This window comes from Erinaceus europaeus, chromosome 4, assembly GCF_950295315.1.
Source record: "Erinaceus europaeus chromosome 4, mEriEur2.1, whole genome shotgun sequence".
NCBI lineage: Eukaryota > Metazoa > Chordata > Mammalia > Eulipotyphla > Erinaceidae > Erinaceus > Erinaceus europaeus.
In genome coordinates this window covers 99592801-99608871 of record NC_080165.1, presented here as the reverse complement: position 1 = coordinate 99608871, position 16071 = coordinate 99592801, and the positions used below count along the sequence as shown (strand labels likewise).

Below are 16071 nucleotides of genomic sequence, written 5' to 3'. Positions count from 1 at the left end.
TGACATAATAAAAAAATCCTGTAATTTTCCTTAATAAAGTGTTACAGGAATTGAAGAGAAAGAATAAGGTTAGCATTCTGCTACCTCAGCTCCCGACACACACACACACACACACACACACACACACACACACACACACACACACCTTTGCATTTGTTATCCAGTCAGCAGGAAGCCTGCCCACCAGTTGGCCTTTGCCTCCTTACTCTCTTACCTGAACAGATGACAGAGGCCACGTGCTTGGTGGCACACAGTGGGGCTCCCAGGGCAATGAGAGGGCAATCTCCTATGTGCTTCTCAATCCCAGTGCAGTGAAACATGTGCCTCCAGACCTGACTGCCCCCTCTGCCAAAATGGGACCCGCCAGGGGTAGAGAGGGCGGTGCCACACTGGAGCTGCTGGCAGAGCACGTGGGCGTCCTCCATGTCCCAGTGGGAGCTGCAGAGGGACCCCCAGGATCCCAGAACTTTGAGCTCCACTCTCCCCTCACAGCGGGTCTTGCCATTCACCAGATGGATTTCTGGGTGTCCTGGAAAGAGATAGGGCTTCATAAAGGGTGCTTGAGGGTCCTCACCCTCTTCCCCTAGTCACAGCAGGTGCACTCAGGGAGCACACCGTCAGAGCCTCACTGGAGCAGACGACTCCCACGTCCTTGCTGTGGCTACATGTTCCATCAGGACGAGGCGCCACCCGGCAGACGGCCAGATGGGACTCTTCACCCTCACACTGGAACTCCTCAGCCCAGATCTGCCCCTGTCCTTCTCCGAAGTGAGCTCCGCCCAGAATAGAGGTGACCGTGCCACACTGCAGTTCCCTGCACACCACATCCGCGGCTTCCAGAGAGAAGTCAGAGTCACAGACGGAGCCCCAAGTATCCCCATGTTTCACCTCCACTCGGCCAGAGCAGGGGATGTCACCTCCAACCAACCTGGGCTCCCTGTGGGCTGAAAGACAACATTGATTTGATTTTTTAAATTGGGGGGATCAGTGGTGTATAGTCAACAATAAATACAGTTGTTGGTACATGTACAAAATTTCTCAGTCTTCTGCAAAACACTCTAACCCCCTCACCTAGGTCCTCCTCCACTGTTGTGTACCTAAACCTGAAAGTAGCCCTCTCGCTCACCCCTTACCCTCAGTCCTTTACTCTGGTGCAATACACCAAACCCAGTCCAAGTTCTGCTTTGTGTTTTTCCTTCTGTTCTCGTTTCTCAGCTTCTGTTTCTGAATGAGATCTTCCCCTATTCATCATTTTACTTTATTTTATTTATTTTATTTTTTTATATTTATTTATTTTACCTTTTTGTTGCCCTTGTTGTTTTTCATTGTGGTTGTAGTTGCTAATGTCGTCGTTATTAGATAGGACAGAGAGAAATGGAGAAAGGAGGGGAAGACAGAGAGTGGGAGAGAAAGATAGACACCTGCAGACCCGATTTACCACTTGTGAAGCGACTCCCCTGCAGGCAGGGAACTGAAGGCTTGAACCAGGATCCTTACGCTGGTCATTGCACTTTGCACCAAGTGCACTTAACCCGCTGTGCTACTGCCTGACTCACCCATTTTACTTTATTTTATAGGGCAGAAAGAAAGTAAGAAGGAAGGGAGAGATAGAAAGGGAGAGAGAGATAACTGTAGCATTATTCGCTGCCCCTGAAGCTTCCCTGCCATAGATAGGGACTGGGGCTTTGAACCCTGGTCCTATGCATTGTAATGTGTGTGTTCAACCAACTATGCCACCACTTGGCTCCAGGACAACATTTCAGTGAGAGGGAACACATTTCCCACATTTTCACTTGTGATGGGGGTGAAAGGATGAAATATGAGCTATATAGGCCAAGCTGTTAATGATTTACTCAGCAGTCTTCTTGGATTTTGTTGGTTTCAGAGTCAGGAAGAGCAAATTCTAGTCCACCTGATTCCTCAGTGGACTAATTCTTCAGAGAGAATTCTTAGAGTGCCTGGTGGGACCATCCGTCCCTGCAGAAGTGATGATTCCTTAAGGTATTTTTCTTATATTATTCATGACATTATAGAGCACTGGGAATGTGAGTTCACTCTCTCAGGTCAGTACTCATTCCTCATCCACTGAAACCTAGGGTCTATTCCAATCATTTTAATGTTCTTTTTACATTACCTCCTGCTTTAAAAATAAACCCCAGATAAGTTAAGTAGCTTTCTTATATTAATGTGCAGTGACAAGCAAAATTTTTGCTCTCCAGTTTCTGAAAGTTATACAAAGTTTAAAACCCGGGGGAAAAAAAGCATGGTGTGAGTCCTCTAAGGGTTTTTGTTCTAGAGCAAAAACCATTAAAGCTACTTCTATGGGAAATCATTTTACACAGATATTGTATGTGTAACTACTCACCCCTTACACGTTTTTTTTTTCTTTCTCCTTTCTGTTTCTTTTTTTTTTTCTCCAGCTTTTCTCATTTCCTGTTGTTATTCTTTTTTTTTTTTAAGATATCACATATGAACTGGGGAACTTTAGCACCAAAATATGTATTGCCAAACTATGCTTTTTTTGTTAATTTTGTTCATATTTATTGGGATGACAAATCCATGAAATATATTATGTTAAATTATGATCTTCATATTAATTTTAAAATTTTGTGATGTGTCTTTTCCTTTTTTCCCACAGTTTTAATGTATTATTCTTCAACAACATTTTTTGTAACTTTATACTTTTTTGGTTATTTTATTTAAAAAATTAAAAATTAATTAAAAAATGCAAAAAACTGTTGGATTATTTATTTATTTTAGAAATCTCTCCCCTTTTGTGTTGGTCTGAAAATTGAATTTCTTTCTATTTAGGCCTTTTCATAACCAAGACTGAGAATGTATATAAAAGTTCTGTGAGTAAGAAGGAAAACAACTCTTGATGTATAGCTTCTAAAAGGGGGGGGAATAGTAAAAAGAAAGGCCCTTTTGACTTCCACGTGCCCATCTCAAGACATTCTGATTGCAGATCTGAGGTTCTGGATTTCAAGTGTGGAGTTTTCCAGTGTTAAACGCCAACAGAACTAGCACACACACTTAAAGATGAATGCAATTATTTCTTCCTCTTGCTGGTCATTACAGTCGCTTTCTATCTTTATGTGTGAATTATTTAAAAAGAAAACATTTTGTAACACCTATTTGCAATTTAAAAAAGTAAATATAAAAAAATTCAATAAACCCCGTTTTTCTTTTCTTTTCTTTTTCAAAAATAAATGACAGAGCTCTTCCTCCATTTAACATGTCACATTTGCTATATGAAACACTCCTTGATCCTAGTTTCACCTCCTTCCTGCATGATAGTGCTTTTTGAAAAGGTAAGGCTGAATTTAACCTAATTTTACTATGACACACACAAAGAGAGAAAGAGAGAAAGGGAGAGAGAGAGAGAGATATGAATACTGCTGCATTATATGTGGTACTGAGGATCAAACCTGGAGCCTCATACAGGCAAGGCATTTGCTATACTGCCAAGCTTCTTCCTGGGCACCTGACCTGAGGTTTTGTATTTAAACACTTGATTACAGTTCTTACCTGGTGTTGGGCAGTTATGCATTCAATTGAGCACATTGATTACTCTGTGCAAGAACTAGGGTTTAAGCCCCAGTCTCCACTTGCAGAGGGGAGCAGGTCTACAGATGTCTTTCTTTCCTCTCCCTGCCCCTCTTACCTGAGCAGGTAACTTTGGCTGCTCCACTGTATTCACAGGTAAGTCCACCCCATTGCCAATTCTTGCACTCCCAAAGAGAAGTTTCATTTCCCTCACAGCGGCCTAAAAACATCCACATGTTTGTTGCCTGAATTTTGGAGTAAGCTTGGTATGAGGTTTTGAGCGCAGACCCACATCCCAGCTGCCTGCAGAGAATATCCGCTTCTTTCAAATCCCAGTTTCTGTCACACAGTTTCCCAGTCAGCTTCTGGATTTCCACCTCCACTGTCCCAGCACAGTGGCTGCCTCCACCTACAAGTCTCAATTTTAGGTTGGATCCATCTGCAAAATAAACATAAGCTTAGGTCATAGATGCATGCAGATATTATTTTCCAAAGAGCATTCTATATCTTGTTGCTTCCTAGAAATCCAGACCTTGGGAATTATGGCTTACCCATCTTTAGGTGTTTTAAATAGTACAGATCACAACTTTGATTCAAAGTAGGATTATAGTTTGTTTCAAGGTCGAATGAATAAAAACTGTCAGTGTCAGAAAAATACAAGCAAGCCAGTATCTTAAAAAGACTTAAGAAATAGTTTTTCTCCATGAAATTCCAGATAGATATGTGATTTGAGAGTGAACTGTAGTGGGGAGCCAGATGCTGGAACCAGGATCCTTATGCGGGTCCTTGTGCTTCTGCCATGTGCACTTAACCCGCTGCTCTACCATCTGACCCCCTTTTCTCTCCCTTTCTATCTCTCCCTTCCCTCTCAATTTTTCTTTTTCCTATCAGAGAAAATAAATGGGAATTTAAAAAATTAAAAAATGGCTGGTGGAAGTGGTAGACTTGTTATACAGGTATTGAGCTCCAGTGATAATCCTGGTTGAGAAAATAAACAAATAAATAAATAAATAAACAAAACTAGGAAAGCCTACAAACTAGTCAAATAAAGAATTTGTTCAGGGGGCTGGGCGGTAGTGCAGCGGGTTAAGCGCCCATGGCGCAAAAAACAAGGGCCGGCATAAGAATCCCTGTTAGAGCCTCCTGCTCCCCACCTGCAGGGGAATTGCAAGCAGTGAAGCAGGTCTACAGGTGTCTTCCCCCCTTCCCCTCCTCTCTCGATTTCTCTCTGTCCTATCAACAACAACAGCAGTTATGAGAACAATAACAACTACAACAAGGGCAACAAAATGGGAAAAAATGCCTCCAGGAACAGTGAATTCCTAGTGCAGGCATCGAGCTCCAGTGATAACCCTAGAGGAAAAAAAAAAAAAAAAGCATTTGTTCAAAATCAGATACAACTGTAAATTAATTCCAAACAAAGGAATTACTGGATATTTTTTATTTCTTACACCTCACAAATATCCTTACTCCTACAGAATTTTGAAGTTGGTGGAGAGGCTAGTGTACTGACATCTATTAGAGAGAAGGAAAATTTATACCTGTAATAATAATCTTGTCAATCAGTACATTCCCAAGACAGTGATCAGTCTTTTAAAAAAAATACAGTTCCTCCCTTGTCTGTTTTCCTTTCTGCATGCAAGGCAGATGCCCTACCACTGAGCTAACTGCCTGAGCACCCTATTTTCCTTTTTGTTGACTTACCTGAACAAATCACACCAGCATCTTCAGCGTGGTTGCAGTAATGCTTCCCCCAGTCACTGTGTTTGCACTGCCAGAGGTCAGACTCATCTCCTCGGCAGGAAACACCATCAAGCCAGATGGGTCCAGTTCCCTCAGTGGCATTAACACGACCAATGGCTGTGAAGGTGGTTGGACATCTCAGTTGTTTACATGTCACAGCAGCATCATCACTGTCCCAGTTATCATCACACACAGTCCCCCATTCTCCTTGGAATTTGACCTCTAATCTTCCTGAACATTCATCAGTTCCATCTGCCAGTCTCAGGCTTATGTCTGCACCATCTGTGAGAGGGTCACAAAACAAAGCTGTGACAAAGAAATGACTTGAATAAGGTAACTCTAAAGTGTCGTGCCTGTGGAAATTATGAAAATTGGGGATGATAAACAGAAACAGAGAAAACAATGACAGGGCAATCTTGAAAGTCATTAAACATGGAAAGAGTATGAATGAGCCAAAGAAACAAGACTTATCAGTGTGTACAATGGTGGAAAAGGACTGAAATTGGCCATAAGAGTTTTATGCAGACACCTATCACAGGGAGATGAGAAATTTACCCATTTTTCCAACAACTATACAGTAAACCATTTTTCCACCCAATAAAATGACTTGTGTGTGGGGAAGAGGGGACTCAAACACTAAAGGAAGAAATCCTCACTGGAAATTCAGAGATGAATTCTATCTAGGACTTCACTTATTTGAGCACTAAAAATGTTGTAGGTATTATTTTTCCTTTCTAGTATATATTCACATTTTTATACATGGTAACTTCCTACCCCAGTTTCCCTCAATACTCAACATTCACTTTTGCCTCTGGATACATTATTATCTGATATGTCTTGCCTTACTGTTACTTCTTCCTTAGTTTAAAGGCAAGAGGAAAGAGAGCCTAACATTACTTCTTTTAATTTCTTTTTTTTATTTATTTAAGAAAGGATAAATTAACAAAACCATAGGGTAGGAGGGGTACAACTCCACACAATTCCCACCACCCAATCTCCATATCCCACCCCCTCCCCTGATAGCTTTCCCACTCTCTATCCCTCTGGGAGCATGGACCCAAGGTCATTGTGGGTTGTAGAAGGTGGAAGGTCTGGCTTCTGTAACTGCTTCCCCGCTGAACATGGGCGTTGACTGGTCGGTCCATACTCCCAGTCTGCCTCTCTCTTTCCCTAGTAGGGTGGGTCTCTGGGGAAGCGGAGCTCCAGGCCACATTGGTGGGGTCTTCAGTCCAGGGAAGCCTGGCCGGCATCCTGATGACATCTGGAACCTTTCTTTTAATTTCTATCACCAATATTCCTCAAAGAGGAGACCTGGAATCTATGAAACAGCCTGTGGTAAACTGCATTTTCCCCTCAGTCTGGATAAGACCTATTTAGAAGAAATGTTCTGCATGGACACCCAGAAAGATTTCAATGGGTAAAGGGAATATGGAGGGTACATAGTCTTCTATCCATAATTTTCTCCAGCTATTAAATCTATTTTTTCCTGTAGAAATTTCATTCTTTGTGGTCTAGACCATAAAGATTACATTTCCCAATATGAAAAAAAAATTAACTCAAAACAGAAAAAAAAAAAGTCAGAACTCTGGTTACACGAAGTTCTTGAATTTGACATGCATAAAGCTGGAACTAACTGGAACCTTGTGGACTTCCCAATTTTTAGAGTATGTATTTTCTTACTTTAATGGTTTCACTCATATGTAGAATATAGATAGCTAAAACAAATGAACTTGCAAAGAAGAAGAAGGCTTTTTTTCCCCCCATACTGTCTTTTGGAATTTGTGTGAACTCTGTGGCTATGGAAAGACAGGGCAGAGAACTTTGATGGAGGTCTGGTGAATTAAATTTAACATGGATAGATGTGAAAACCCTGTATTCTTCTAATTGTGTGAAAACTTGTCATATCAGTACTACAGAGTAAAAAAGACTTTAAAATTATAATACAGTCATTATAATTGTGTTTTCTTTGTTTGCCTAAACAAAGAAACAGATACCACAATACCTGGGAAATAGACATTTTTACTCAAATCCTGTTTTCGTACATGTTCCCTGAAACTGCAGACCTACTAAGAACAAGTGAAAGAAGAGGGGAATGGATTCTCAGCACATTCTGCCACTGTCCTGTGTCCTGAATGAAGCAGAAGACAGAATAATCGTAGCATCCTATCATTTGTGCACATGAACTTTCATAGGAAACCAAAATGTTCCACATCACTGACTAGTGGATTTGCACTAAGAGTGTGTTTATGCCATCCTGAGAGCAAATTGTGGTACCTGAGCCTTTCCTTTCCTCTTTTCCTTCTGGTGGGTATAGGTGACTGAACTGTTAACTAACCTGCTCATTTTATTCTAGTGACTTAGATCTCAATTTCACTGTGCACCCTTTCTTCCTAACCTACTTAACCCAATTCTAATTAAGGTGAAAACTTCACAGGTGTCAGTACTAGAACCTGCAATTATAGGGTGACAAGGGAAACTCCTTTCTTTCTTTTATTTTTTGGGGAGTTCACCTTTTATTCATAAGGAAAGAGAAGCAGAGACAGAGACAGAGAGAAAGAGATCACAGTAGCAAAGGCTCCCTGGGTACTACAGAACCTTCCATATGGTATATCCTGGGTTTTTGAGCGTGGGAAAGCAGGTGCTCTCCCAGGTAAGCCATATTGCTAGAATTTTCTTATGTTTAAAAGAGTGTTCCTAGTAGCACAATTTGCAATAGCCCAAATTTGGAAGTAATCTAGGTTTCCAATGACAAACAAATGGCTAAAAAGTTATAATATATACACAATGGAATACTACTCAGCTATTAAGAATGATGAAGTCATCTCTTTTACCTCATCTTGGATGGAGCCTGAGGAATCATGTTAAGTGAAAAGCCAGACAGAGAAGGATGCATATAGGATGATGTCATGCAGGTAAATTTTAAGCAACAAGAACATGAAGGGAAAACACAGAGTAACACTTGGACTGGGTTTGGTGTATTGCACTGAAGCAAAAGACTGGAGAACGAAGGCAAGGAGAGGGATTGGGAAGGAGGATTTTGGGTCCTGATGCATGATGGTGGAAAGGGACCTAAGTTGGGGGGAGAGAATGTTTTGCAGATACTTTTCATGGGGTGATGAGAGGTTGTACCTGTGCCAACAACTATACTGTAAACCATTTACCCTTCAATAAAATGATATAAAAATAAATACAATAAAGAGTTCAAGCTTTTAGACCTTTAACTCTTCCTCTTCTTACGGAGAACAAAGTCAACCCAGGTTCATCCTTACCTAAACAAATAACTCCTGCATCCTCAGAATGATGGCAATTATGCTTTCCCCAGCCTTGGTGTTTGCAGTTCCAGAGAGCTGACTCATTACCAGTACATGCAACATCATCAAACCAGATCGGTCCAGAACCTTCTCCAAAAGCTGCTGAACCTGAGTGACTGACAGCACTTCCACATTCAAGCTGTTTACAAACCACAGAAGCCTGATCTTTCTGGAAGCTGTCATCACACACTGTTCCCCACTGTCCTTGGAACTTGACCTCTACTCTTCCTGCACAGCGGTTTCCTCCATTCACCAGTCTCAACTCCAGACTGGATCCATCTAGAGCAAACAGAACACCAGAGTTGGAAAGTGATAGTCATTCAGAGATAATGATAGAAAATAAGATTCCTCTTGACTCTTGCAATTTGCTTCTGTCCTTAAGATGGTGACTTACTTTAAATCCTGCCCACTTTTATACATATTGGAGAATTTCAATCTTTATAAACAAAGTAGTAATTAAGATCTTTATCTAGATATACTGTACAAGGACAGCATTTTACAGATATAAAGCATACTTTGGGATGGAGGAAGCACTCTTATATAGAAATTGATACATTTGACTCAAAATATGTACTCAAAATAGAGACAAATGATGTATAATAGATTAGTGAAAATGACAAGCTGGTCATCTGTTGAATATTTAAAATCTATCTTAATCTTTATTACAAATAGTTCAAAGCATGCTTAATTGTCTGGATTTGGATTAGAAAGCAGAAAAAGGCAAAAGCAAAGCAGATATCCTAGTTTATCAAAGCACCCAGTGATACTCAAAATTATGAAAAATTGATGGAAAAAAAACAGTCAGAAATCTATTTCTTACCAATTTCCATATTGAACAAAGTTACTTTCTTTTGGTTGAGGAGATAGCACAATGGTTATGCAAATAACTTTGGTGCCTGAGGCTCCAAGGTCCCAGGTTCAACCCCCGGCACCACCATTAGACAGAGCTGAGTAGTGCTCTGCTCTCTCTCTCTCTCTCTCTGTCTCTGAATCTCTCTCATTAAAATAAAATATTTTTGAAAACTTCTTTTCCTCCCACAAAACATCTGGCTCTACTTGACCAAAGAACAGCATTTCACAAAAATAACTTTCTCTATGTACAATTCTTTAGATTTTTCTATGAGAACTAAATACTCAGGGAAAGGAGATTTCAGATGATATTTTGGGGGAAATGATGTTTGGAAAATAAATAGAATCATTTTTAAAAAGTAATTCAGTTTTCAAAGCTCTTATACAGGCAAAGACATCTCTTTAGTACGATTTTTTATTATAAAATAATAATAAACATAATGACAACTGATTCCTTTCTTTCACTATATCAGTGCAATGTTTTGTGCATAAATTTTAAAAAGCAGGTTCTATTGACTCAATTTTTACACTTACAAAGCAGTATATAAGACCCAAGAGCATCACAGGGAGGCCTTAATTTCAACAGTCAACACTACCAAAGAGAGAGAGCTAGAAGAGATGGGGTAAGAGGTCCACTGCCCTGTGATGAGAGAGACTGGCACCTTAGTGGTAGATGAGGTATGTTAACACATATTTTGGGGTGTGTGATTATACTCCTAGGGCAACTTTAGCCTTTAGTTTACAAACAAACTTCTCGATAAAGATAAATAAATGCAAATAAATAAATAGAATAAGTAACTCTATAGACAGCAATAATTATAGTAAAAGCCTAATATCATTATAGTTTTTTAATTTTCTGTAGAGGTTTGCCAAAGATGTATGTTACTATTGTTATTCACTCCCTTCTCATAATGATTAATAGTAAAAGACAAGAAGGAGAAGGGGAGGAAGAGGAGTTAGAGGGGAGAAGCAGAAGAAAGGAAGACAAGGCAGAAGAAAGAGAAAGGAAATGTCAAGGTAATGTGAATCAGTAAGCCCAAGGAAAACCATGTTTTTAAACACCTAACACAGACCAGTGTGCCAGTAGCTTTACATGTATTAGATCAGCGTGTTCTCAAAAACTGAGAGTGATGAGGAACTTTTCAGATAAAGTTTTCAGTTAAAATAATTCATCACTAGTAGACTTTCCTTTCAGGAAAAGCTGTAGGCATTTATATCAAGTGAAAATACTGAAGTGTATCACTCATATAGGGTAAATGAAGAAAGCAAAGCAAACAACAATGAAAACAAACCTTTGGACTCAGGCTATAGAAAGCTACAGAACTGGAGAGGGGCGTGGTTTGTTAACATGTTGAAGATGGGTAAAATTGTATTTCTAAATGTTTTAACAATTAGATCAGAATAATAGACAATTGTAGCACAGCATTTTTCTAGATAAGATCTTGTTTTGTTGCAATTACACTGCAATGCCTAGGTAAAGATTAGCCCATTCTGAAGTCAGTTCTATAGAGAGATGCATTCTAAGCATCATACTGGAGGTGAAAGTGTTGCATTAGGTCAGTGTCTTGAGAAAAGAATAGGAAGCACAGAATCTGAATCTGAAATAAATCTTGTGAAATATTTTAGAAATCAACATTTTCTTGCCAACTAAATAAATAGCAATGGACATTGGAAAGGAATTATTTTTTTTTGAAACATCCTTCCTACATTAGAAGGACGTATCAATACTACAAATATCAGTTTTTTCATTCAGTTACTAGTTAAGGGATTATCAGGTCATGTGTAATGATTTATCAGTCAACACATGGAAACAACATGTTGCAGGGAAAAGGGACAAGAAGCTATTTTAGATATTGTGATATTTGCATGTAAGAGTAAGTTATAGTAGGATTACTGAAAAATTAAGCTGAAGTAAATTACTTCCACATTAACTGTAGTTTCAGAACATCTTTGACTCTGAAATATTTATGTATCTATGCTTAGCCATGCATTTTCTGCTTTTTCAGCAATGTTGGCTCCTTCTCATTCTTTCAAAGCTATCTACATATTTTTCCCACATATTGTCTCATATCAAGACTGACTCATGTTAGCTTTACCTGAACAAGTTACACCTGTGTCCTGCTCGTGAGTGCAGTTGTGCTTTCCCCAACCATCATGCTTGCAGTCCCAGATAGCTGATTCATTCCCTTTACATGATACATGATCCATCCAAATGTGTCCAGAGCCTGCACTAGCATTAGTCCATCCTGTGGCTTGGATAACTGTTGGACATCCTAGCTGCCTACAAATCACAGAGACCTCTTCCTTGTCCCAGTCATTTTTACACACGGTTCCCCACTCCTCCTGGAATTTCACTTCCACTCTGCCAGAACACCTGTCTTCACCATCCACTAGTCTCAGCTCCTTGTCTGTTACTCCTGCAACAATGGGTAAAGACAGCAATCTGTTAAAATTCAAAGAGCAAATAGAGACTCATTCAGAAGATTACTTAGTTATCTTTCAAAGCAAGCCCTGAGAAATATTCCTGGCTTAATTATAATAGGATAGAATACTGTCTCATAGGAATTCAAATGCAAATATCAGCACTGCAGGCTTCAAAGTTTAAGCAATGATACATGACCCACAGAGCTACATAACACAAATAAAATATATTTATCTTATGTTTTTGAAATTTCAAATTTCATTCATAAGATGCTAGAAAATGTCTTAAGTATGAGGCACATATGTTTCTCCAGAATCCTAATGTCAATGCAACAATGGTGGTAAGAATGATATGACCAGTAATATGGCATTAATATCCATTCCTCAAATATGTGTAAAATATTGTGAATTTAAAAAGTACTAGTGGAAATATGACTAAAATTTATCTATCCAAACAGAAATTTGGATATTTTTTCAGTTTTCTTCTATCATAAAATAATCTGTCATCTGCCCCCAAATCTACATTGCCAACTCATTACTTTTATTAATGTAGAAATTTGTCATAAATGTATATGTGTCCTCATTTAATATTTTTGTATATTTTTCTGCTTGAATATACTGCTCTTCTAAAATTTCCCTTTCATCTTAATAAGTCTGAGGTTTCTCTTCTGTACTATTCCCTATTACTTATCTAGAGAATATTTCCTACCTTTAATATAAGGTGTGTTTTTCCTATGAAAATTTAACTTTTGGGAAAACTGTGCTAATATTCTGTTAATTTTTTTCATTTCCCAAGGCTAGGCTTATATTGTGTACTCTAATGTCTAACTTTTTCAATTCATGGAGAATACCTGTATATCCCAGAGGAGAATTATTTGCCTTAAATAGGTCTTATGTAAGTGGAATGTGCTTGCAAATCAGTTTGACCAAGTACTCACCAACAGAACTTGTGATGAAGCAGGCACTGAGAGCTGAGACCAAAGCCATAGTGAAAGGACTCAAGTGGACAAGATAGCTCCTCAAATCTGTGAAAAGAACAAAGAGGCTGAAAATGTGGTCTTCCCAAAGAGACTCTGAAGAAGAAAGATGTTTTCAGAAGTTTGTAAATAACAAAGATCAAACAAAGACTGGCAACTCTTTTCTAAAGGCAGACACTTCTAAAGGGTCCTATAGTCTCAGTAAGATAGCTGTGAAAATGGTCATGTTTTGCAGGCAACCCGAGAATGAGGAATTAGAAATTGAGGGTGGAAAAAAGAATTGCAAGAGCAGACCTTAAAATGTGCACAGCTAAAAGCTGGCAACTCTGCATGCAGACATGGAGCACTGTTTAAACCACTGGTGTTCTGATCTCCAGACCCACCTGATCCACCTGGTTAGATGTTAAATTATTCACCAAAATTTCACCAAGACTAAATAGTAACTGAGCACTACATTGATGAGATCAAGTGACAGGTTTATATTCAGAAAACTCAAGCATTGAATCTTATGTCCAGATACTATATAAAAGATTTCTTAAAGCTGTCATCAGGCCCATTTTCCTTTGTACTATAATCTAACACAAACATGAACATCAGAATGAGTTTATAATGCCTATATAAATAATGAAACCGATTTAATCTCACAGGGGTATTGCTATCTCTTCTAAATGTCCTCTAGGTAAATGACTTTCAATCAAACATTTTCTCAACATGCTCTACTTTATTTTTTAGCAACTATTCTTTTCACACCCAATACAGTTGAGATAATTTGAGTTCTTAGCTTCACCTTATCAATTATTACAAAATCAGTGCTAGATCTCATCGTTATCTCACATCTTCTGTTTTGAATCTATGATAAATGAAGAGGGGCTGCTCTGCTTACTTAATTCTCCTTTCTTTTTCCCTGACACCTGTCATTTTATTGGGGCTTTGTGCTGGTGCACTTCCATCACTCTTGATGAGTTCATTTTCCTAGGTAGAAAATGAAAGGCAGAGAGGGACAGAAAAAGGGAGAAAGAAAAACAGACAGAAAAAAGAAGCACTATCGTACTGCTTCACCATTGGTGAAGCTCCCCCTTTGTATTGTGCTCCTATGTGGTAGCCAGGGATTCAAAACAAGATCTTCACACATGATACACAATATGCTCTATCAGGTATGTCTCACAAATGCTCACTTTCATGATCCTCAGACTCATTAAATTAGAAAAATACCTCCTCCAGAGAATGTAAATGCAGAACAAGTGAGGAGTCTTACCGGCAACTCTGAAGTTTTCATGTAGCCCCATTCTGAGGCTGTCCACTCCAAGGCTTCAGGACTTCTGATTCCTCTCCTGTTATTCCCTAGAAATGCTCTCCTTGGAGGGGCCACTAAAAATTCTGAAAAATCATCTCATTTCCACACACACACAAAAAAAAGGAAGGCCATTTAGGGGAGGTGGGGTCATGCAAAACTGGGAAGACATTGATTCCCTTTCCGGTACACTTTTTTTTTTTTTTTTTTTGGAATATGGGACATGAAGCACACACAAAAAAACTGAGAGCTAGTTACTAAAGTTTGACATAAACTGAGGGAGAATATTATATACTGTTGTTGAATAAAATGTTTTAATTACTATACTGTGTTTTGGACTAATACACCAGAAACAAAAATAGCAATGGCTATATAGTCAAAAGCTAAAGCAACAATGACACTGTAAACCATTAACACCTCAATAACATTATTTTTTGAAGTTTAAAATATTCTGGGGTAAAGAAAGATTTGGAATTCCTTTAAAAATCTTTATTAAGGTGCTGCTACCTGAGGGCTTCAACTCCTTATTTTTTGCCTTGACAAGTAATTTTAATTGGATGTCATTTACAACAATTTGGGGGCTCATCCAGGATGACCTTGAGGTCAGGAATGAGTTGAGTAAGTCCTGGCTGCAGGAGGTGTGCCTTGCCTCAGTTTAAGGTGACCTGGAGCAGGACAGACCCTTCCTCCCTGGCTCCTTCAAGGGACCCAAGACAGAGGAGTTGGTCAGCAATGCAAGGAGGGAAAAGACCTGTTGAACTGGAACAAAAGATACTACAGAAACCAGGTGACTGTGCACAGATCAAGGAAAGGGGTTACTAGCCCAGCTATCTCCACTAGAACTCACAGTCTATCCATTTGGCCCTGAAAGCTACATGCTGAAAAAAGATTACAAGCTACAAGCTGCAGCATAGTTGGGATGGACACTTTCTGGTACTACTGACCAAAGAAAATACAGCTGAAATGACAAAAAAGAGATGGACCTATTACACTGGAGGGAAGGGGCCAGTGGACCCAAGAGACTACAACATCTCAGCTAAGAACAATGCTCCAAGATGAGAGATTTCGGTAACACTTCAACCCCCACTAAAAGTGACATTCAAGAAATCATGAACTTTTTGTTCCTTTTGTTTTCCCAACCTACTATTATTTGCTGAGATAAGTGAGAGGGGTAAGATTAGAAGTATTATGACCTAGTAGGGCACCAAAATAAAAACCCTGGGGTGAGGGTGAGGGTGGATGTTTGGCTTCATGGGGGGGGGGGAAATGGAGGGGATGGGACATAGTCTTTTGGAGATGGGAATGGTGTTTATGTATACTCCTATTAATTTGTAGTAATATAAATCACCATTTAATTAATAAGAGGGGGGAAAATTGATTGAATGTCTCAAACTTTTTAAAGCACAGACTAAGTCTTTTTAATACATAGACTGAGTCTTTGATATGTTGACTGTCTGAAAAGCTTAGACCAGGGAGAACAGAAGCAACAGGTAGCACAGCTATATACAAATAATGTCAAAGGACATAAATTATGGTGATGTTGTGTATGATAAAACAAATCTTAACAGGGATATTTCAAAGTTAATGCAATTGCCAAATAATGTGATTATAGCAATGAATATCTATTGTCTTCTTAAGCCCTAAGACAGCAGGAACCTCCCACTTCCTCTATAGAGCCTATATTTCCCCAGACCTAGAACCTCTAGAGTGGGGCTCACTTTCCTGCATTATTCTCTCAATTCATATCAAAGGATATCACATCTGCTGATCCTAACCTAATCAATGCAATGAATACCACCTTGGTATGCTTCACTTCAGACTGTGTCTAGAGATGTCAGGCATGGAATGTCAACCCTTCAGCCTCATTACTCAGGTGAGAACTTTCCTTTCATTACCATGAAAAGGAAATTCCATCCCAGGTGGTTCACTTCCT

At 39.1% G+C, this 16071-nt stretch overlaps 1 protein-coding gene across 1 annotated transcript in view; it reads right to left on the bottom strand.

The window, feature by feature from the left end:
* Positions 1-14213, bottom strand: part of CD163 (CD163 molecule) — a 30548-nt gene extending 16335 nt beyond the window's left edge. The window contains exons 1-8 of the mRNA XM_060190121.1: positions 14103-14213; positions 12809-12895; positions 11546-11866; positions 8559-8879; positions 5251-5571; positions 3665-3985; positions 630-944; positions 215-529 (exon numbers count right to left, since the gene is read on the bottom strand). Of these exons, the coding sequence (XP_060046104.1) occupies positions 215-529; positions 630-944; positions 3665-3985; positions 5251-5571; positions 8559-8879; positions 11546-11866; positions 12809-12895; positions 14103-14133 (2032 nt within the window). The 5' untranslated portion in view covers positions 14134-14213. The remainder of the gene's footprint in view (positions 1-214; positions 530-629; positions 945-3664; positions 3986-5250; positions 5572-8558; positions 8880-11545; positions 11867-12808; positions 12896-14102) is intronic.
* Positions 14214-16071: the final 1858 nt, after the last annotated feature.